Raw genomic sequence first — 22,950 nt, 5'->3', positions numbered from 1 at the left:
AAAAATTGTAAGTAAATTTCATCGTGACTGTGGGGATTACTTTGCAATCTACCTGGCTTCCCTTCTTACGATCACCTCCTTTGTATGAGTATCAAAATGGGCAAAAGAAAAGCGTCTGACAAATATTTGGGCCCGGGGAGCCTAAGGAAAATCCCAAGACCTGCTGCTGAGAACTGCACTCTATCTGAGATAGACAAACTAATAGAGGAGGTAGCGGTCCTCCTGGCTCCCCATCCCAGATCATCTGGCTCAAAGAGCAAGAGTAAGGGAAAATCCTCCTCGGAAAAACATTCTTTAAATCCCAAAACTATAGCTTCCTACTTTGGGACCTCCGCAGTTCAAACCCCAGCTGTTATTTCCCTTAGTCAAAGCTCACGCACTGAGCACCAGCAACAACCTACGCACAGTATGATAGATCCTGCTAATAATGGTAGTGATCATTATGTCATCAACGTCGACTGTGCGAATAAATACCTCCCCCTGGACAACATGCAAACGGACCAACAGATTCTCCTCATTCACTCAGAGTAGCGCCTGCATCGGAGGCAGCTGTGCTTTCGACTAATCGGGGCCTTGCTGATCAATTGAATGCCCTCAAGCAGGAAGTCAAATCATTAAAAGGGGCTATGGAAAGGATGGCAAATCTATTATTTGAAAAACTGGACACACTGATTGAAACTGTATCAGTAGTGCGGGGTGTGTTGAGGCCATGAGGGTATAGCGACCCTCAGAACACTGCACTTAAAGAGCCCCCCAGGAGGCCCAGTAATGGGTCCCATAATCTCCTCGTTGGCCACCATACAAACTCACTCATTGGCCCTCAAAGCCAAATTAGGAACAATACCATGAACGAGCCCAATACACGTAAACGGGAGTGCACTACACTAAGAGACTTGACACATGCTAATCCTGCTACGACACCTCAAGTACCTTGGGTCTACAAGCCTGTGTGTCCCTGTCCCAGCTGTTGCTGCTGTGGGAGTTCGAGGCCCTCCTCCACCCGCAGGCTACCATCTGCGCCTCATCCCTGGTGGCCAGTGGTAGGCCGTAGGTAGGTTTGTTCATCTTCCGTCATTTACTTTACTCACTGTATTGCCTGTACTGCCTTTACCGTCATTGTTGTGTCTATAAATGCTGTTCTCTGTCCTCCCCCACTGCCTGTACTTGCTCTGTGCCCGTTTTTTTCCCTCTGTTCCCCTCGCTGTCCCCGTGTCTCTCTGCCCGATTTTTCCCTCTGTTCCCCATGCTGCCCCCGTGTCTCTGCCCGTTTTTGCTTTCTGTTCTCTCGTTGCCCCGGTAACCCTGTGCCTGTTTTGCCTTCTGTTCCATTCGCTGCCCCCGTATTTCTGTGACCTTTTGCCTTCTGTTCCATTCGCTGCCCCCGTATTTCTGTAACCTTTTTGCCTTCTGTAACACTCGTTGCCCCTCTAATTTTGTGCCCTTTTGCCTTCTGTGCCCTTCGTTGTCCCGCACCGCTCCCGCCACTGCGGCCCCACCCCCCTGACTGCCCATTCGCTGCTCCCACCTCCCAGCTGCTCCTCCCTCCCACCTCCCCATATATGCGCCGAAGGCGCGCCTAAGGCAAGCCCGTCTGCGCCCGTCCGCGCCTGGATCGTGCCCAGCGCCAGAACCCCTGGCCTCTGCACCCACCACAAGGAACGCCACCACTACGATGCCAGCACTCAGCACGCTCTCAACTCCGGACGGACCCACACCTGCTTCTAGGCCGCCCCGAAAAGCTCACACGGTCCTTTCACCTGCTGGAACTGCACCTACACCAGCCTCAGAGCCGACGAACCACCCGCCAAAAAAGACCTCAACCACCTCCCATGCATACTACTGAACACCCGCACCGCACGCAAACACGCCGTCGAGCTCTGGGACCTGCTCGACACAATATCCCTGGACGTCGCCTTCCTGACAGAGACGTGGATGAACGACTCCTCCGCACCCGACATTGCCATAGCTATCCTAGACGGCTACAAGATTACCCGCAGAGACCGCACCAACGGAGCCGGAGGAGGAATTGCCATCGTCCACAAGAACAGCATCAGGGTCTCGACTAACGCCGACGACACTCTCAGCACCGCCGAACACATGCATTTCCAGATCCACACAGACCCCAACTCCACCCTCGGAGGCACCCTCGTCTAGCGACCCCCCAGACCCTGCCCCCAGTTCAGCGACTCCATCGCCGACTTCATCAGCACGCACGCCCTGACCTCCACCGACTACGTCCTCCTCGGAGACCTGAACTTTCACCTTGAGAACAACAACGACAGCAACACCACAACCCTGATCGATAACCTCGCCAACGTCGGACTGAGGCAACTCGTCACTACGCCCACCCACTCCTCCGGCCACACGCTCGACCCCGTCTTCTCCTCAAGCCTGCACGTCTCCTTCAACCACACCACCGAACTCCTCTGGACCAACCACCGCTGCATCCACTTCACCTTCTAGAAACCCACCGCACACCACCGCATCCAACAGATCCCCCGCCGCTGCTGGAGGAAAATCACCGAAGATCAACTACATGCAACCTCGCTCTCAGCCCACCCACTGTACCCTCCAACACCGACGACGCTGCCCACAGCCTCAGACGCTGGATCGAGGACTGCGCCAACACCCTTGCCCCGCTGAAGAAACCCCTCTACAGAGACACCAGCAAGAGGGCCAGCTGGTTCACCCCAGAACTCCTAGCCTCCAAGCAAGCTTGCCGGAAGCTAGAGAAGAAACGGCACAGTGAACAGACCCCGGGCAGCCACGCAGCACACAAGGACACCATCTGCAACCACCACCACCTCATCAAGGTTGTCAAGAGGACCTCCTTCAAAGACCGCCTCGACAACAACACACATGATAGCAGGGAGCTCTTCAACATCGTGAAGGAACTCTCCAACCCCAGCTCCAACACCAACGACATCCCACCGTTGCAAGCCCTGTGCGACTCCTTTGCCACTTTCTTCCACCGCAAGATAGCAGACATCCACGACATCTTCAACACCCAGACAGCCCCAACAGACCGCAACACAACAGACTCTCCGCACATCATCGACCACGACCCCCTGCTAGCCTGGGCCAGCGTGAGCATCGATGACACCATCAAGACCATGAGCACAATCCACTCCGGCTCTCCGTCAGACCCATTCCCGCACCACGTCTTCAACAAAGCAAGCAGCTCCATCACACCCCACCTGCGCAACGTCATCAACCTCTCCCTCGAGACCGCGACCTTCCCAGAGAGCTGGAAACACGCAGAGATCAACACCCTACTCAAAAATACCCAAGAGACCTCAAGAACTTCCAGACCATCTCTCTGCTTCTGTTCCTGGCCAAGGTCATCGAGAAAATCATCAACAGACTGCTAACCCGATACCTCGAAGAAAACAGAATCCTGGACCCTTCCCAGTCAGGGTTCCACAGCAACCACAGCACCGAGACCGCCCTCATCGCCGCCACCGACGACATCAGGACTCTGCTGGACAACGGTGAGACCGCAGCACTCATCCTCCTAGACCTCTCCGCCGCCTTCGACACCTGCCACCGCACACTACGCTCACGCCTCCACACCGCAGGGATCCGAGACAAGGCCCTGGAATGGACCACATCCTTCCTCTCAGGCAGAACCCAGAGCGTCCGCCTCTTCCCATTCCGATCCGAAGCCTCCGAGATCATCTGCGGCGTACCCCAGGGATCCTCCCTCAGCCCGACACTGTTCAACATCTACATGACCCCGCTTGCACTCGTCGCCCGACAGCACAACCTCAACATAACCTCCTACGCCGAGGACACTCAACTGATCCTCTCCCTCACCAAGGACCCCATCACCGCCAAAGCCAACCTCCACGAAGGAATGAAGGCCGTCGCCGACTGGATGAAGATCAGCCGCCTGAAGTTGAGCTCGGACAAGATGGAGGTCCTCATCCTCGGCTCCAATCCTTCAGCCTGGGACGACTCCTGGTGGCCGACGGCACTGGGGGCAGCCCCAACACCCACAGACCAGGCACGCAACCTGGGAATCATCCTCAACTCAACGCTCTCAATGACCAAGCAAGTCAACGCCGTCTCCTCCACCTGCTTCAACACCCTCCACATGCTCCGCAAGATCTACAGATGGATCCCGACAGATACAAGAAAGACAGTCACCCAGGCCCTCGTCAGCAGCAGACTCGACTACGGAAACGCCCTCTACGCGGGAGCCCCGACCAAGCTCATCAAACGACTACAACGCATCCAAAACGCCTCGGCACGACTGATCCTCAACATACCACGCCACGGCCACATCATCCCCCACCTGAGAAACCTGCACTAGCTCCCCGTCAACAAGAGGATATCCTTCAAAGTCCTCATCCACGCACACAAGGCACTACACAAGACCGGCCCTGCCTACCTCAACAGACGACTCTCCTTCTACATCCCCAACCGCCAGCTACACTCCGCCAACCTCTCACTAGCCACCGTCCCGCGCATCCGAAGAACTACCACCGGCGGGAGATCCTTCTCCCACCTCGCCGCCAAAACATGGAACACCCTCCCACTGAGCCTACGACAGACCCAAGACCTGCTGACCTTCAGGAGAACACTCAAGACCTGGCTGTTCCCCCCCCCCAGCACCTTGAGACCCTCGCGGGTATGTAGTGCGCTCTACAAATGACTGATTGATTGATTACACTCAACCCACAAAGAATTTCTACATAGGTGATATTAACAAAGGACCCCCTAACACCAAAGGCTTTGACCTCTTTATGATTAATATCACAAAGCTCCAGAGCCCATCCACAGAAACCTATGAGGGTTTAGTTAATAAAGTAACCAACTGGATTCGCTATAAAAGGGGCTGTCGATCAATCATAAGGGAGGACATAATAAGAGCAAAGAGGTTCATAGCCGGATCATCAGAAAGGGATTATATAGGGGTGTCCTTTAGGGACAAAGCCCTAGCAAAAGACTTAATTGCGCTAGAACTTCGCTTTAGACCAGACATAGATTTGAAAATATCACAAAAAATTAATCCCCTGAGCCTCATATTGGTCCCCCCTTCCCTCACCTACCAAAATCGATCCTCCAGTGTATTGGATCCTATCCCTAGGGAAACTGCTACAGCTAGTATTTCCAACATGTCAGACATTGCCTGACACGCTATTCACTGTCCAGCACCGTGTACTTCAGTCCAACCACCTTGTATGTTACTTACCGGAAGACCTTTATCCTGTATTAAGGAAAGTAGAGTAGGGTTGCTGAGGTACTGGGACCTAGACAAAGACAATGTCAAAGGGAGGCACATAACACAGCAGGGAGACCCCACCAAGACGACCATGCGATCAAATGGGCCGACAGTCGATGAACATCTGAAACCTTTGTCCTGGAATGTTGCGGGCATTCAGTCTAAACTCTCTGACCCCGAGTGGGGAGCGTTTATCGACTCTCACAATATTATTTAGTTACAAGAAACCTGGGATATTAAGCCGGTCCATCGCCCAAGTTTTGATGCTTTAAGCAAAAGCGCAGTTCCATCTTCGGCAGGGCGTCCATCAGGTGGACTATTAATGTTCAGAATGGATTTATTCCCAGTGGCCAAAATTCTCCCATCCTTATCTAAAGATCTTCTTGCCCTCGAAATCAATATTAACACCAGGCTCGGTCCTACATATATAATTTTAGTAAATGTATATGTTAGATCGTTACCCTTAAATGTACAATCTCCAATAGTAACCAATCTTGATCATCTACTGGGTCAGTTTGCCTATAAATCCTTAAAAATTGTAGTGGGAGATTTTAATACTTGTCTCCTTTTATCCCCAGGGTGTATAGTTGACGACTTATTGCCCCCCGCGAATTCAAAAAAATAACGAAATCACTCAAAGTTTGTACTCAAATTGTTGACCTCATCACTGATTGTGGCCTTAGAATATTTAATGGAAACACTGCTAGTCCTCCTCATTTTACCTTCAATAGAGGTATTAGTGAATCCAGAATTGGCTATATACTAGTGGATTATGATCTCTGGCCACAACTGCAGGATATGCTAATTATTCCCAGACCAGATAGTGATCACCAGGCTCTTAGTGTGTCTTTCTCAATATCCAGATTTAGAGACCCTAAGCTGGAGGTGGTTTTATCAACTCCGATAATCACAATCGTAAACAATTTGAGAAATGTTAAGTGGGCAAAACTGGTGCTAGACGAATACAAACTCTCCCTAATTTATGATTTGTTTTTGTCTAATCTCTTCCTCATCAACACAACAAATATTCATAATATTAATTTCGTTCCCGTACACTGTGATCTCATGGACACATTGAGACCGTGTTTCATGAAAGAACAGAGGAGAGTACCTAGAAAGGCTTCACCGTCCTGGTATGATAAGGAGTGGCGAACTGAAAAGACTCTTTTGATAAGTGCAATTAAAAGGGGCTCAAGGCCTGAAATCATAAAGACCAGGCGAGACTATAAAACTCTCTTGATTAAAGCTAGAAAAGAATGGGAGGAGGATCAATGGGCAATGATTGCTGAAGCTTTAGAGAAGGGTGACCAAAAATGATTTTGGAAACTCATAGCAGTGAACCCTTCCAATTCCCATCTCCTAGACCCATCGATCAATCCTGACACTTGGGTCACTCACTTCAGCAATTTATACGATTGCCCGCAGCAAAAAAAGCACCGTACTGATCCCCTGCCTCGACGAGGCCTACGGCCCTCAAATTCCAAAACTGACCAGCCCTTGTTCCACCCCAGCTATTCACTCCACCCTTACTTTTACCCTATTGGAAACTCTCACATCAATAAAGCAAACAGAAAAGGGTAAGGCCTCAGGGATAGATGGCATTCCAAGAGACCTTTTTCTCTCCGAACCACTGATCTGGGCCCCCTATTTGAATGTTCTTTCGAACAGTATATTAAAAGTAAATAGGATCCCTGTCTCATGGCAAGGCGCCGTTTTCATACCTATTTTTAAAAAAGGGAACAGAGCCATTGCTTCAAATTATAGGCCTATAAGTCTTCTTGATAACTCCCAAAAGATCTTCTGTAGACAAGTTTTATGCAAACTTAACGAGTGGATACTACAGAATAATATTTTGGAAGAGTTTCAAGCAGTATTTAGAGTAAAGATCAGTACATTGGAATGGGTTCTCCTCTTCAAGGTGATAACTTGGAAATATATCACCTTGCTCCGTGACCATCTATACATCGCTTTTATTGACTTAGGAGCGGCGTTTGACCTGGTCACGAGAGACACACTCCATGAGGTATTAGCTGGGTATGGCATTCCACTAGACTTACTAAGTATACTTCACACTAACACAAGGATCAGATGGAACTCCTTGGGGGACATGACTGATAAGATAGAGATCTTGAATGGAGTCAGAGAGGGGTGTGTCCTTGCGCCAACACTGTTTAGTCTATTCATCAATGGCGCAGTGAAGAGATTGATGGAATGCAAACATGACACCCCGAGAGTGGCGGGAATACCAACTCCCATATTGATGTTTGCTGACGACACCCTGCTGATCTCCCGAACCCCCATGGGCCTCCGATCTGAATTAAATGCTTTTGTTACCTTTTGCGGGGAAAGGGGCCTAGAGTTAAACTCGACAAAATGAAAAGTCATGATGATTAATCCACACAAAGGGTACAGAGGCAGTGTGATTGTGGAGGGGTTCCCACTAGAGGTAGTCCACCACTTTGACTATCTAGGGGTAAGTCTAAGTGATACCCAGGCATGGGGCCCCCAGTTGGCAAAAAGTAAAACCACCCTTCATCAGAAAGCCTCTGCTGTAGTGAGGCGGTATAGAGCAGCATCTAGCGAAGCTGTCTCTCCAGTAATTACTATATATAATTCCTCAGCTGTAGCTTCAGCAACATACGGTGCTGAGATTTGGGGCTTAACAGATGCTGAGACCCTTACAAAAATAGAAAATAGGTTCATCAAAACCCTTTTTAAGCTCCCCCTAAGCTCTCCCACCACACCGCTACGCTTAGACCTGGCTCTCAATCCTATTCACCTAATAGTGGTTTTAAAAACCCTTTTATTTTGGATTAGACTATGGTCCACTAATGAACTGGCAGCTTATAGAGCGTGTGTGAAAGACCTTATGACTCTTTTTTTTTTTTTTCTTTTTTTTTTTTGAAACCGTTTATTACAGGTCTTAAAAGTATACAAGTATGGGCCCACAACCTTCCGGCCGGCCGCTAGCAATGGTAGGAACATACGACATACATTTATGGAACACGTGGTATTACAGGAGGAGCATTTCTCCGTAGGTAACAATGTCAAAGCCACATCATCCAGGCCCCATTATGCGGTTTCATTTTAAATTAAGAACAACAAAAATTAAAACCACACCCACAAGGCAACCCACAATCAAAAATAGCAGCACGTGCTCCCCAAGAGGGGGGATCCCAACTATACACAGAAGTGTGAGGAGGGGGAAGAGAACAAAGCGAGGACTGGGGGAACCCAATGCCCGGCAGCGGGGGAATGAGTCAGCTAAGGGGATGGGGCTGGCGAGGCAGCAGGCAGCAGCGGTGGTGCGCAGATACCCCCTCGGTAGGCGTTCTAGGGGCCCCATACTTTCACCCATGTCCCAGGCTTACCCCTCGCCACATACACCACCTTTTCGCGAAACATGCACCAGTCCATGTGTTCTTTCCAGGCCGAGACCGTCGGGGGCCTCTGGGATCCCCACAGTTGAGCAATATCACGCTTGGCTATCATATATCCCAGAGTCACCCACCACGTCTGCGGCGCCGAGTAATCAGTCGGTTCCCACACATTCAACAGGCATCTCCTCGCTTCAGGCAACAGCGCCACATGCGTAACCAGTCGCAGCACCTCATGTACACCACGCCAGAACCCCTCTACCTCCGGGCACTCCCACAAAATATGCATAAAGGTCCCCAAAGCACCACACCCACGCTTACACAACCCATCTCCAGCATAGCCCATACGCAGAAGCTTTGGCCCCGTCATGTAGACCCGATGAAGTATCTTGAGCTGGACGAAGCGAAGGCGAGCCGGTATGGCCACCTCCTTCGGGGAGGCCACCGCGGAGGTCCAGTCCTCGTCGTCCAATTCCAGCCCGTCGGCAACCCAAGCCGCACGAAGGGCAGTCAACAGGCCCGAGCGGTCGTTTATGAGCTTTTTATATATAAGTGAGATCGTGCTGTCCGGGACGTGCCCATCCAGCATTCTATCCTCCAGGGGGGAATATTCCGGGATGGAGGCAACGTCCGAGAAGACGGAGCCCAGCGCATGTCGGACCTGCAAATACCGAAAGTATTCACTGCCCTGCAACTGAAACTCCGTCTGCAGCATATCGAACGTTTTAAATCCTCCCCTCGTCCAAAGATCCCCCACTTTACTGATACCTATTATGTCCCACTTCTCGAAGCCCTTAGAGGTCCACAGGGAACCTAACCGCTCAGACGCGTATAGTGGTGATGCCCGGGTCAAACGGTCCTTCCACCCCATAGCTGCATTGGCCGCGTGCCAGACTTGCACCATGACACGCGTGGGGCCCGTCAGACGAGCGTCGGGCGCGCTAGAGTAGAGCGCTCGATTGTAGTCGCCACCTGGCAGGAGCATCTTGTCCATTTCAAATGCCGGGTTTAAGGCGGGCCCGTAGAGGCCATGGTTAATGGCAGCGAGCTGGGAGGCCCAATAGTACCGTTTAATATCCGGTAGGGCAATCCCCCCGTCAAACCATGGGAGCGTCAGCTTAGCCAGAGCAATGCGCGGCCTCCCGTCCCAGAACAGGCGGCGTTGCAGACTCTCCACCTCACGGAAGTAGCGCGCCGGGACCAAGTCCATAGTGTTCTGCAAAGCATACAGAAAACGCGGCAGAGACATCATCTTGAACAATGCCGCCCGGCCGAGCGGCGAAAGCGGCAGGCGCCGCCAGCGTGCGACATCTGCCCGCAGACGCTGGAGGGGGGGAAGCAGATTCCGTTCATACCGGGCCTCCGGGGAGTAATGAAGACACCCAGGTACCGAAATCCCTGCGGGGCGATCTGGATCGGACAGCCCCGCGGGAGAATAGGAGCCTCCCCAGAGAGAACATACACACACGATTTAGCCCAGTTGATGACGAGACCGGAGTTACGACCAAACGAGTGTAAAACATCAACTAGCACTATAAGTGATTTACGTGGAGAGGCTAGGTACAGAAGGATGTCATCAGCGTATAGGGATACGCGGTCCTCATACTCGGGGGTCCAACGGAGACCACGGATGGAAGGCTCCCACCGCAGCCACTCCGCCAGGGGCTCCAAGGCCAGCGCAAAAAGAAGCGGCGACAAGGGACAGCCCTGTCGCGTGCCCCGGCCCAGCTCAAACGGGGCCGATACTCTTCCGTTCACGACCACCTGCGCCATTGGGCCCGCATACAACAATTTGACCCAACTGATGAATCCTGGGCCAAATCCGAACTTCGCGAGCATCGCCCAGATGTATGGCCACTCAAGCGTGTCAAACGCCATGGTGGCGTCTAAGGACGCCAAAATGGCCGGTTCCCGTATAAATGGGACGCGCGCAAGCACCCCATGCAAACGCCGCAGATTAAGGGCTGTATTGCGATGGGGAATAAAGCCAGACTGGTCCTGATGAACCAGATCTCCCACCACACCGACCAGCCGATTGGCGAGTACCTTAGCGAGAATTTTGGGCTCCGCATTCAATAGTGAGATAGGCCGATAAGAAGTAACCCGATCCCGAGGTCTCCCTTCCTTGTGGATCACCACGATTGTAGCCAGACGCTGGTCAAGCGGGAGGGAGCCCAACGAGTGGGCCGCGAGGAACATGGCGCGGAGGTGAGGCGCCAATGTATCCGGTCGCAGCTTATACAGCTCGATACGGATACCGTTCGGGCCCATGGCCTTGCCAGAAGCGACCGAGCGTATGGCGAGGGCGATTTCGTCGGAGGTGGGAGCGGCGTCCAGCGACACCCTGTCCTCCCCGGACAGGGAAGGCAGCGCGATATCCCTGAGCAGGGCACGGGAATCCTCTTCCGAGCAAGAAGAGACCGGGGAATACACCTCGCGGAAATACTCCGCGAAACAGGAGACAATTTCTTCTGGCTCAGTTACACACACACCATTCGTTTTCTCAATCAGCGGGACCACACGATTCGCTCTTTCCTTTTTATCCAACCACGCTATCAGTTTACCAGCCTTATCACCCACATCATACAGTCGCCCCTGTTGCTCTCTACTAAGGCCCCTGGCCGCCTCCGTAACGAGGGCCCTATAAGCCGCCTGCTTGAGCTGGAGGACATGTAGTGCAGCGTCCGTCACCCCATCTTCTATATTACCCTCCAGCTCCGCGATTTCAGCCTCCACCCGGGTCACCTCCTCCCGCTCCCGCCTCCGGGCGTGGGAAATGAGGGATAGGGCCTCCCCTCTAAGTACTGTTTTGAAGGCCTCCCACAGGGAGATAGCTGAAGGCACTGACCCCACATTCTCCTCAAAATAGCGCTGGAGGGATTTAATCAAGTCAGCGCGAATGGTGGGGTCGCGCAGGTACCAGGAATTGATTGGGACCACCCTGCTCTCAGCCCTCGGAAAGACATCAAAATGCAACAATAGCGGGGAGTGGTCCGAGATACCCCGTGCCAAATGGCGCACCTCCCCCACCCTCCCGACATGGGCCGCCGGGACAAGGACATAATCAAGCCGTGAGAGACTACCATGGGCCCCCGAGTGGAAAGTGTATTGCAACTGCGTGGGATGTTTTAAGCGCCAGCAGTCCACCAATCCCAGTGTATCCAAGAGGCCGGATAGCCACGCCTGTGCCCGGGGGAGGTCCCTAGGGGGGTGACGATCCACAGTCCCAGAAACCACCGCGTTAAAATCCCCCCCCACCACCAGAAGCCCCCCCGGAAGGCCAAGGAGGAGGCACCCCAGATCTGCAAAGGTGGTCGACTGCAACCCCGGTGGGACGTACACTGACACAAAGACAACCACTTTGCCCTCCATTCTCCCCACCAAGACAGTGTAACGTCCCCTGTCATCGTGGAGCACCTCATCAATTTCTAACGGGAGCGAGTTCTTTACCATGATACCCACACCCCTCGAGCCTGACGTGAAGCCCGAGTGGGCCACGAGGCGGTAGCCACGCCGATTCATGGCGCAGAAGGAATTGCCAATAAGGTGTGTCTCCTGCAGGAAGACCACATCAGGCGAAAGTCGCTTCAGATACTGTAGGACCACACCTCGTTTGATCCTGTCCCCCAGTCCATTGACGTTCCAAGACAACAAAGTTAAGTCCCTACCCCCCATCATACACAGAAACCATCATTCGTCCCCCCGAGAGCACAGTAGAACCAACACAAAAAAAGGGTTGCCTTGTGGTAATAACGAACAACACCCCATCCCTGCCCACCCACCCCAACAAAACTCCCCCCTCCCTGCACCCCTGCATGAGCCCAGACAGCCCCCCCAACGTGCAGTGTGCCTGTCGCCCCATAGATAGTTAAACTAACTAGACCCCCAGAGGAGGAGGGAGAACCCCCAAGAGACCCCACACAACCTCCATAGGAGGGGAACTTAAGCAATCCGACGTATAGTCAAAAGTGGCATCATTTTTGTCCCGAGCGAGGCCTAATATTAATCCCTCAGTCTTGATCCGGCGAGCCCTCTCCCCCGGCCGCTCCCCCCCCCCCCGCCACCCCGATCCCGATCTCCAGACAGAGTATCCAGCCAGTCCCCGGCCGCTTCGGGACGATCAAAAAAGTGTGTGCGACCTTCCACCTCCACTCGCAGCTTAGCTGGAAAAAGCATGGCGTATTTGAGATTTAGGTCCCGAAGACGGCGCTTGACACCAAGGAAGCTCAGTCTCTGCTTCTGGACCGCAGGGGTGAAATCAGGATAGAAATTAATGTCCATATTGTCAAGTCTAATCGGTCCCTGTAGTCTGGAGGAATGGAGGATAGCGTCTCTGTCCCGAAAATTAAAAATCCGGGCGATGAGAGGTCTCGGAGCGGCTCCGACCTTAGGCCTTCCCCCGGGAACCCTGTGGGCCCTCTCCACAGCAAAGAATTTACTCAGCCCCCGTGGCTGGAGATGGGTAACAATCAGGTCTTCCACGAAAAGGTCCGCCGCCGCTTCCTCACGTCCCTCAGGCACCCCGATGATACGGATGTTGTTCCTCCGGGCCCGACTCTCGGAGTCCTCCAGGCGACGATCCATCAGCGCACTCGCCCGAGCAAGCCGGCGCACCTCCGTTTGCAAGGCCGCCACATCTGTCGTAAGGCCCGATGCGGTGTGGGCCAAAGAATCGACTCGGTCGTTGGTCTTGGAGAGATCGGCCCTTATCAGGCCAACATCGACGAGGACCGAGTCGATCTTCTGCACCAGTGTGTCAAAACGCTGGCCCACAGAGGCCTTCATCTCGGCGATGGCGCCCATGACATCCCGCAGAGTCAGATCCGTGGGCAGATCGGGGGCATCAGTAGGGCCCTCAGGGGACCTGCGTGGCACCTCAGGAGATCCCTTCTGGAGGGTATAGCGATCCATGCTGTTGGACTGATGGGCTGCGCCACGCCGGGTCGATTTTACCTTTGCCCGATCGCCATCTTGTTTCGTGGCCATGGTCCCAGTCTCCCAATCGCACCAGCCACGTCGTGAAGGGCGGGCAAGCCGGTCCACGGGCTCCGGGGGGGTGCCACCCCAGATCTGCGGGGCGGATCACAGCCGGCGGGCAGGCAGGGTCCCCCAGCGAGGCCACACCAACACACAAAGCCCCGCGACCCAACCTCGCATATACAGCAAGGAGGGTGCAAAAGCGAAAGTGAAAGTGCAGGTTACGCGAGCCACCAAGCCCTGTCCACCGCTGTTATTCACTTCGTCACTGGATCGCCCCACAGCGCAAATCCGGGGTTCGGCTAGGAGAAGGCCGCAAACCTCAATCGGTGCTAAAGTCGGTGTCCGAGGTCCGATTTGGAAGCGGAAAACGGGCGCCACCTCAGCTCGGACTCACCAACACAGTCCCCTCATCTGGGACAGGATATGTTCAGTATAGTCATAGGAGGTCGCGGAGGTCCTCGGGAGCCTCGCACCTACGCGGCCATCTTGGTTGCGCGCTAGGCTCCTCCCCCCGACCTTATGACTCTTGATAGAAAATTGAGAACACCATGGCTGAAAAACATTAAAGAACTAACGCACAGAATAGGAATGAGTGACTTATGGTCTGCCCCGGAAACAATTGTAAAACAAGATGTTCATAAAATAAAACAGTACTATTGGGAGGCAGTCCTATTCCAAACTTGGAAGCCCACCCTACCAACTCTGTCACAGGTAAATTCCTGACCTGAACCACAAAAGCACGCCCAGGTATGAACCTTATTTGAACAGCATGTTCCCTCACCAGCTAAAATGACTATGTAGAATATAGGTGTGGGGTCTTGCCCTTGAGATCATACACTATCAAATGGGCCAATGTTACATCTAAGGCAGAGTCCCACTTTATGCTAATCTGTACTACATACAGTGATGTTGGCAAAAAATGGATGGTGCCTGTTTGTAAAAACATGGGTGTAAGACACTTTTGGGAAGTGGAGAGACTTTTTAAAAGTGATACTAGAGAATTTTTATCCTTCGCAGTCTCTAAGTAATTGTACATCATATGGGCATTAAGGAAAAAGGCAATTGGTACATTTGAATCTTGATAGAGAACTGCTTCATCCTTTCTCTCAATTTTTAAGTCTTCATGAATTGTTGCAAATACATATCTATTTATACCCTTGAATAGCCCCAATGATTGCTATTTTGCACATTTTCCTTGTCTGATTATTTGATCATCTTACGAATGGTCGGGAGGCCTCCAAACAAAATGCACAATCGCTATCATTTTGGCTTAGGACGATGTCCTGCTGTTTTGATTTTTTCTTAATTTGATGCAATGTTTTTAACTCTTTTTTAATAAGGCCTTTATACCTTGTTGTCTTATGTTTTTATATTTTCCAATTTTCTAAAGTATTCAAAATGTATCTTTGTATGGATTTGATGTGTTTTATGGGCTGTGCCCGAAATAAACAATTACTACTACTGACCGACCGAACACCCCAAAACTTTCCAGACAGCAGAAGAAGTAAGCGTTGTAATTTTTTGAAAACTTGTGAATTTGTGAAGCTTTGTCAAACGGTGCTAAAGATATAGGCAAGTCAAAAGAACGCAGAATCGGTTCTGGATGGGCTCCGGCAGCCCTACTATATGTATGTGTATATATAATACTCTAGTAGAGGTGCTCACATGGGAGAGTGCTGGAAAGCCGTGTTTATTCAGCAAAGTCACACATGCTGCATCAGTACCGTTCAGTAGTTGCAGAGATATTTAAATATTATAGATATCTGTGAGCCCAAAATCCTACTGAAACCCTGCTGAAATTTGATTGGCTGCCAACACTTCAACCAAGAAGTGTTCGCAGCCATCTTGAGACACAGTTAAACTGAGTCCCACAAAAAATGTAAAACATTAATAAAAGGGGGCAAGTTTGAAACACCCTGACCCCCTAGGTCTTTTGGGTGGGTCCCTCTTGGACCCAGCAGAGCCCAAAAAAGCCTTTTTGTAAACATCTTTGGCGGAATCTGCTGATCCCGATGAAAATGTAAAAAAAATAATGAGGCAGCCTCCCGCTCTTTGTTCATTATGGGCCCCAGGGTGGGCCAGGTCCTGGGTGCATTATGCAAAATAGAAGGGGGGATGCATAGACCCCCCCTTTCTGGGGCTTATTATGGCCCGGGGACCACCACCTCCCCGGGGCTCTCTAAATGTTAATGCCGGGGAGACCCGTATGTCCTCCCCCGCTGCCCCGTGGACCACCATCTCCTTATTTCTTTTTGAATGGGTGGGCCTCTCTGAGCCGCCCTGGCCGGGGACTGCCACCTCCCAGGGGCTTTATTGTAAACCGATGTGGAGAGGCATTGACCCCTCCCCCCCCAGCAGTCCCAGGGACTGCTACCTCCCTGGGACTTTAATTTGAAAAATGCGGGGGGCAGCTCAGATCCCACAGCCCCTGGGACCGCTACCGCCCGGGGCTCTTTTCACATTGATTGTGGGGGAGGCGCTTGGCCCCTCCAATCCCCTGAGACCACCACCTCTGCAGGGCTGTAATGGAGCCCTAGATGGCCCTGGGGACTGCCATCCCCAGGGCCGACACCTGCAATGTTCCGCGGTGCCCAACCCCGGGACATTGCAGTTTGCTATGGCTTGGCGAGAGCATCGCTCAAGCCAAGCCACAGCAAATGCCGCTCCGCTTGATCAAACAATGTTTACTGTGCACAGATATACTTTGGAGCACCAAGAAAAGCGTACGAAATTAAAAAGGAAAAACTACTGCTGCCTATACAACAATATCAACACAGGTGTGAACCAGTATTATGTAACCTTGCCCTTTCATCACTACTTACATTGGTGTGTGTTGGGTAAATATAGGAAGAAATGAAGTCAGGTCAAAATAATAAAACCTTCCAGGCATAACATCGGGCTATCCTGTGGATCTATGATTTCCAACTATCTGATTTTTTAGTAATCACAAATTATTTTTCTTTTTCTGCCTTTCTTGATGCTTTTTCACGGATGTGGGTCTATCCTTTTGGGCGTAGAACACTGCCAAGTGGCATACCTGCTACTTGCATAGCGGGAATATAAATCTTAGTTCGTTCTTTCTGGAGATGATGTAATATGTCTCCCGTGGGTCTCGAAGGAATTAATACCCCACCACTCACCCAACTAAACAAACATTTTTTATCTTTATAGAAATATTATCCCCCACCGACCTGCCCGTTACCGAATTATCAAGTAACAGGTCTTGAAGAAGATGGTACTAAAAGAGGATTAAGCCATCGAAACGTGCGTCGACCAGTGTGTATGACACACCTCAGCGCTCAGCACTACATCAGAGGGTTGAGTTTCTCACCCCTGCTAGCCTGTACCTGTGGCCCAGTTCTGGGGTGTGTAGGATGTATGTGATGGATGTCAGTGAAACGAATGTGGAGAGTGTAGAGGTATAATTGGTATGGGGAGTTTGTTGAAAATTTTTGTAGATAATTCATTGGAATTTTTGACTACTGTCTTTTTTGATTCTGTATGTTCATTTATGTAGAATGATCCTGACCATAGTCTTGGTTCTCTAAATGTGTATATATATGTACAAATCATCATATTGGTGTAAAATGTGGATTATGTATAAATAGAATAATTTTGGGATGTTTTCTCTTTTACATTTGGAAAAATTGAAAAAAATTGCATTTACATGCTAAAATGAAAAAATAAATAAATTTATAAACTGACACAACGACCAGTTTGATATAGGGGTGTTCTTTGTTTGGTATATGTGAGCCCACATTATTTTGGATATAAAGAAATATAGGTCAAGAGGGATTCTGTGTATTATAGTGCTCCGCTTCGGCCCCCACCCTTTGATAATTAAAACAAATAGTAAAAAAAAAGGCCGGGCCATGAGAGATGGGGTCCCCGGGGCTGACATCAGCCCAGGAAAGGGGGGCCACGCACCCCCCCATCCCCTAATCATAAAAAAAGGGGGGACTGGCAAGTCGCCAGAGGCCTCGCCCCTTTTGCCGCCACTTTGCAAACATGCCTCCTGTCGCACTTGTGGTGGGGGATGAAGTCCCCTTAGTTCTGGAGGGTCCTTAGGGGTGAAAAAGCCCTCCTGTTACCTGCAGTATGTCCCACACAGTGGGATTGCTGAGAGGTCTTGGGAGGCTACACCCCCTTTCGCCACCACTTTGCAAACGTGCCTTCTGGCGCACTACTGATTGGGGAATGAACTCCAGTATATGCTATTCCACTCTACATGACTCCACTCCACTCTACACTGTTACATTATCCGCTACTCCTCTGTACCCAAATCCACTGTATTCCGCTAATCTCTACTCCACTCCAGTTTACACCACTACACTCTATGCTATTTCACTCTATGCCACTCCACTATTTATTAGGCAAAAAATGCATATTTCATTTGACAATCCTACCTTGCATACGATATGAAAATCAAATATCAACTAGGACTGTTCGGAGCATTCTGTATTTCAATGCTGTGTATAATCAATGCAGTAATCCACATGTGTAGGTAGACCAAACAGCAGCCATATTGAGTGATCTTGGATCCCAGTCATGCAGTTTAGTCAGGGACTAAAATCTAGCCAAGCCATACATTTTTTTAAAGTACCTAATAGAAAATTCGGGGAATTCTGACTTGTGTTGATCATGCAAGATTTTCCTATCCAAAAAGCCCTGCACATATCTCGAGTCTGCCTAAGTACTTAATGCTGAGAAAAGTGTCAGGAATTTTGGCTCATTTATAATGATTTTATAAAAAAAATAACACAGTGTGTGGATGAAGGCTTTTTTGTCCTTCAATAAAAACAAATTACGGAAGCAGTCACAATCTAAATATGGTTGATGATGAAATGGCTTAATCCTTGGACAAAAAGGCGAAAAGATGGTCACAGAATAATTTGGTTTCTGAATACCGATTGTCTCTTCTGTAAGCCATGACTCTTTGCATTTAACCATTAATTGATCACCTTTGAACCTCCACCTCTCTATGAGCCACATTTAGTGGCACAAACTTCAAATTCTCCGCACAACATTAGAGCAACTGGACTTATACTTGATCTGATTTTCTTGTTAATTGTTAACAAGGCATTTGCTTTTTTTATGTTTGGAGTTGATTAATTCATAATCATTATGTTCTAATGTTAAATTGTCTTACCTGGTATACTTCACACTTAACAGTATGCTGTCCTCTGTAGTGTATTTAAGTTTGCCACTAAATGTAACAAATCACATTTGAACCTTATTAGTTAATCTATCTTATGTGTCTTGGCACTTTAGTGGAGAATTTCAATATTTAAAAAATCTTAAAACGCATCTTTAACCATTTTAGGACGTGCTTATCAAAAGGGTCTGCACTGAAGTATTTGCCAAGTTTCCAGAGTTTGTGAAGCAGAGCAAAGATGCAGCATTTGAAACAATCTCCGATCCAGTGTACAGTGGAAAAATGAAGGTATGTATGATATAATTGTGATGTAATTATGTGCTACACTAAGTGACTTTGAACCAGATGAAGTAAGATAGTGGTAAAAATAAAAGTGGTCACAAATTGCAACTCTACTTTTTGTGACCAGTATTTTTTTAACTGATCTATTTACTAATAGGTCAGTTTGCAAACTAGAGATTCGCAGTGAGTCGCAGAACGACCTGCTAAACTAATGTTGATTAGGTAGGTACAAATTTGGAACTCCCTCCGATTGGGTACCTTCACAGGGATAGCAGACCACCATCATTGTGAAAATATTACAAAATTGTTTGTTTTAAAGCAGTCTGTAAAGGTTTTAAAAAAACAAAAAGTACTCAATTGTGAAAAACGTCATTGAGAGTTGCTAGTGGTCCTCTAGACTACTCCCTTCTATGCGGGGAGCTGCCAGTTCGACTCCCAAAGAGAAGGAGGTCTAAAAGGAACTCCTTCCCCCTTGGAATCAGTTTTCACCACAATCTGTGAGTTGGTAACTTATCAATGGTTTATGACCGGAATTTCGGTCACATTGATTGATACACAGGATACTGAACTGTAAATTGGAAGGGAATCCCATGGCATGCTCCTTCCAATCTTCGACTTGGTATTAATGTCTAAACCTTTTTTAGGAGTCTTTAAAACTTCAGAAAATTCTAAAATGGGTTTAGTGCATAAAGAATAGCTTTTTATTAGCCACAAACCCCCTGATTTTGCAAATCGGACTGCTTATGACAGCTAAACAGTTTAGTGCAGCAGACCGTTTTCCCCTTGTACCTCCCTGCTAAAATTACAGAGCATGACAAGAGATGGCTTCCCATACCTTTCTGCCACTGAGCCCATCATAGTAACCAGAGTTACTGTGTAGTGGTGAAAGTGTATGCTGTAGAAAATCTACATTAATAAGTTTACTTTTTGATTCCAAGGTCTGAATTGCAAAGCTCTTTAAACATCTAAGTGTAATTTAAATGCACAAGGTGTAACTTAGGTCTATGTTCCTTACACCTCACCTTATCCTTGTATCTTTGCAGTCCTGGTAATTCTGAGCATTACACAGGTAGGTGGCTACTGTTTAAGCAGTCTCTCTCTCGGCAGAGAGGGGGTGTATGCCCAATTTCCCCCTGGAGGGTATAAAGTCCACTAGACACAAGGGATTTCAAAATGTCTCAGAAACAAATAAAATGATGACGCTGCCTATCCTGGCATTGAGCCATAACCCCACCGTAGAAGGGTCAGTATGGAGTCTTTCTGCCCCCCTGGGGGCAGATGGGAGGTTTGTCCTAATTGGGGAGATAGCCCCAAATCTGCCCTGCAGGGCATAGAAATACTACTAGACACCACAAATTTAGCATTTGGGGCAAAAGAAACGGGTGTGGGTGTCACACTCTGGCCGTGGTCCATTCCCCACCCCACCCCAAAAGGGGCAAACCAGTTTTTTGGCTTCCCCAGGGGGGTGGGGGGGAGGGTGCAGAGAGGGTTCTTCCCCAATTTGCTCTCCGGAGCAGAAACCCTCTGGATGGCAAGAATATATAGCTTTTTAAATAAAATAAAGCGGTATGGTTATGTCCATCCTTCAGTCAGTCTCATCCCTCACCCTAAAACGTCAACGGTCTTTCTCCTCTCCTGCGGACTAAAACATCCACACCCCCATGGCAAGCGAGGGGACATTTTGCTTCTTTTGGGTGTTGTTTTTACATATGGGCCACAAGAGTAGGACTAAATCCCAATATCATCCCAGTTGCCATGCTAAATGGCTGCACTTTTTGTACTTGGGTAGGCCACCAGCTGGGGTACCAGACCCAGACATTTCTGAAAACTAAACATCGCAGGGAGTACAAGATGGTATGCCTTGCATGGATACCATGATCATGAGCACTATACATACCTCAAACTCTGTCTAAAATCAGACATTTTTCTTGCATTTCGGTGATGTAAACTTCCTGAATACACATGGATCCACAAAATTCCTATGACCCAGCGTTCCTACACTTATTCTGATAAAAAACACTACACTTCTTGTATGGGTGGGTCGTATTGGGAGACATCAACATTTCCTGTCAAAAAACTCACCTGATTTGGCAACAATGGTAGTTGTGTTAACGTGTCCTGGGCTTGGCTGCCTCCCAAGGATACCTAGCAACTACAGATATTTGTGAAAAACAGACACCCAGGGGATTAGAGAGTGGTGTACCTAAAATGGCTCCCATGTGTTTTTCTTATCCACAGTGTTGTTACAGTTCTGTGACATTAACTTCCGGAATCCAAAGGGATCCTCAAAATTCCTAGGGACATGGCCCCAAATACCATAGCTACACCTATCACTGATCTGTCCACATAGCGGTTAAGGGCCTTTAGCGTCACAGTCTCTTGGCCCACTCACAAAACTGAGGTACTGTTGTTATCGGAAGGCTTGGGGGAATGATGGGTGGCATGAAATTTGTGGCTTCCCTCAGATTCCAAAACTTTCAATTATAGAAACTTAATACAAGTGTGTGTTTTTTTTAGCCAAGGTTTGAGGTTTGCAGGGGCTTCTAGGTAAGAAAACCTGGTGAGAGCCCTGCATGTTACGCCACCCTGGGACTCTCCTGGGAGTCTCTAGTTTTTAAAAAAAAAATTACAGACTTGATTAGGCTCCCTAGATGCTGGCAGAGATAGGGCCCAAAATCGACAGCTAACCAAATTGCATCAAAAGAGTTGTTTTTCAGTGGAAAAAGTTGGTCGATCCATGTTGCGTTTTGTGCTCTTTCCTGTGGCGGGGGCAAGGTGAGGTACAATTTCTATAGGGCGACTTGGGGAAATACTGGGTGGAAGAAAATTTGTAGCTCCTCACAGACCCCAGCACATTCATTCACAGAAATGTGAGGAAAATGTGTGTTTTTAGACAAAGTTGAGGTTTGCAAGTGCTTTTAGGTTAAAACACCTTGTTAGAATCTCAGACGTCACACGCCAGGGTGTCTAGTTTTCAAAAATGTCTGGGTAGGTTAGGTTTTCCTGGATTGCGACTGATCTAGGAACCAAAATCCGCAGCAACATGACGTTGGAAAAAAACTATGGATTCTGCTAGGTAAAATATGATACCGCCTGGCCTCCTTTTGGGGCTCATTGCGTTGCAGGTGCTAAGCTCAGCCACACAAGTGGTAAACCATGTATTCCATTTTTAAATCGGCCATAGTGACAAAAAATTATAGGTGAAAAAGTTATCACAAATTGCTGGTTTTTTTCTACCTCAAAAAACATGATTTAGCTATAGTTTGTCTGTTTTCACTTTTCCCTCCAAGGGAATCCACAAACCCATGGTATCTCTACAATCCCAGTGACGCTGGGGGAAAAAAGGGCACAAATTTGGCATGGATATCTTATGTGGAAAAAACATTATGGAGGCCTAAACGTGAACTACCCCAAATAGCCAAGAAAAGGCTCAACACTGGTGTGAAAAAGACTGTATTAAAAGGCCTATATAAAATTCATAAAAACAACAAGAGTATACTTTAAAATAAAAATTAATTATTTCAATATCAAACGATCATTTCTGGACTAATTGCAACTTTTAAAAACTTCATTTCACTAAGAAGGGTTACAGCATCACAATGCACGCTAACATAATATTTGTAAAAACTGAGGGCAAACATGAAGTCTTTTAGCACAGAGAAAAAGAAGACAGTTGAGAAGCACATGCAGCTTAATAAATTCACAGCACCTTGTGCACAAACAATGTCTTCCAGTGTCCTTTATCAATTCCATTAATCCTTTGATATACCATCCAGATTTCACCTTCTTTTTAAAAATAGCATGGTGCATCAACAGATTAAAGTAATTCACTAAATAAAATTATCAGGACACCCAAATATTTGTTAATAAACAAAGCATGACCTTTTCCATTGTTTTAATTGGATGCAGGCCAGTTGTGGAAATTTCCT

The 22,950-nt window shown here is 48.9% G+C and overlaps 1 protein-coding gene across 3 annotated transcripts in view; it reads left to right on the top strand.

The window, feature by feature from the left end:
- ERCC6L2 (ERCC excision repair 6 like 2) overlaps nt 1–22,950 on the top strand; it is a 1,253,563-nt gene that overhangs the window by 567,588 nt on the left and 663,025 nt on the right. For all 3 annotated transcript variants that reach the window (XM_085632896.1, XM_085632894.1, XM_085632895.1), the window contains one exon: nt 18,908–19,027. In XM_085632896.1, coding sequence (XP_085489022.1) covers nt 18,908–19,027 — 120 coding nt within the window. The remainder of the gene's footprint in view (nt 1–18,907; nt 19,028–22,950) is intronic.

Source organism: Triturus cristatus, chromosome 2_1, assembly GCF_964204655.1.
Source record: "Triturus cristatus chromosome 2_1, aTriCri1.1, whole genome shotgun sequence".
In the NCBI taxonomy this organism is placed as follows: domain Eukaryota; kingdom Metazoa; phylum Chordata; class Amphibia; order Caudata; family Salamandridae; genus Triturus; species Triturus cristatus.
This window is presented reverse-complemented; position numbering and strand designations above follow the sequence as displayed.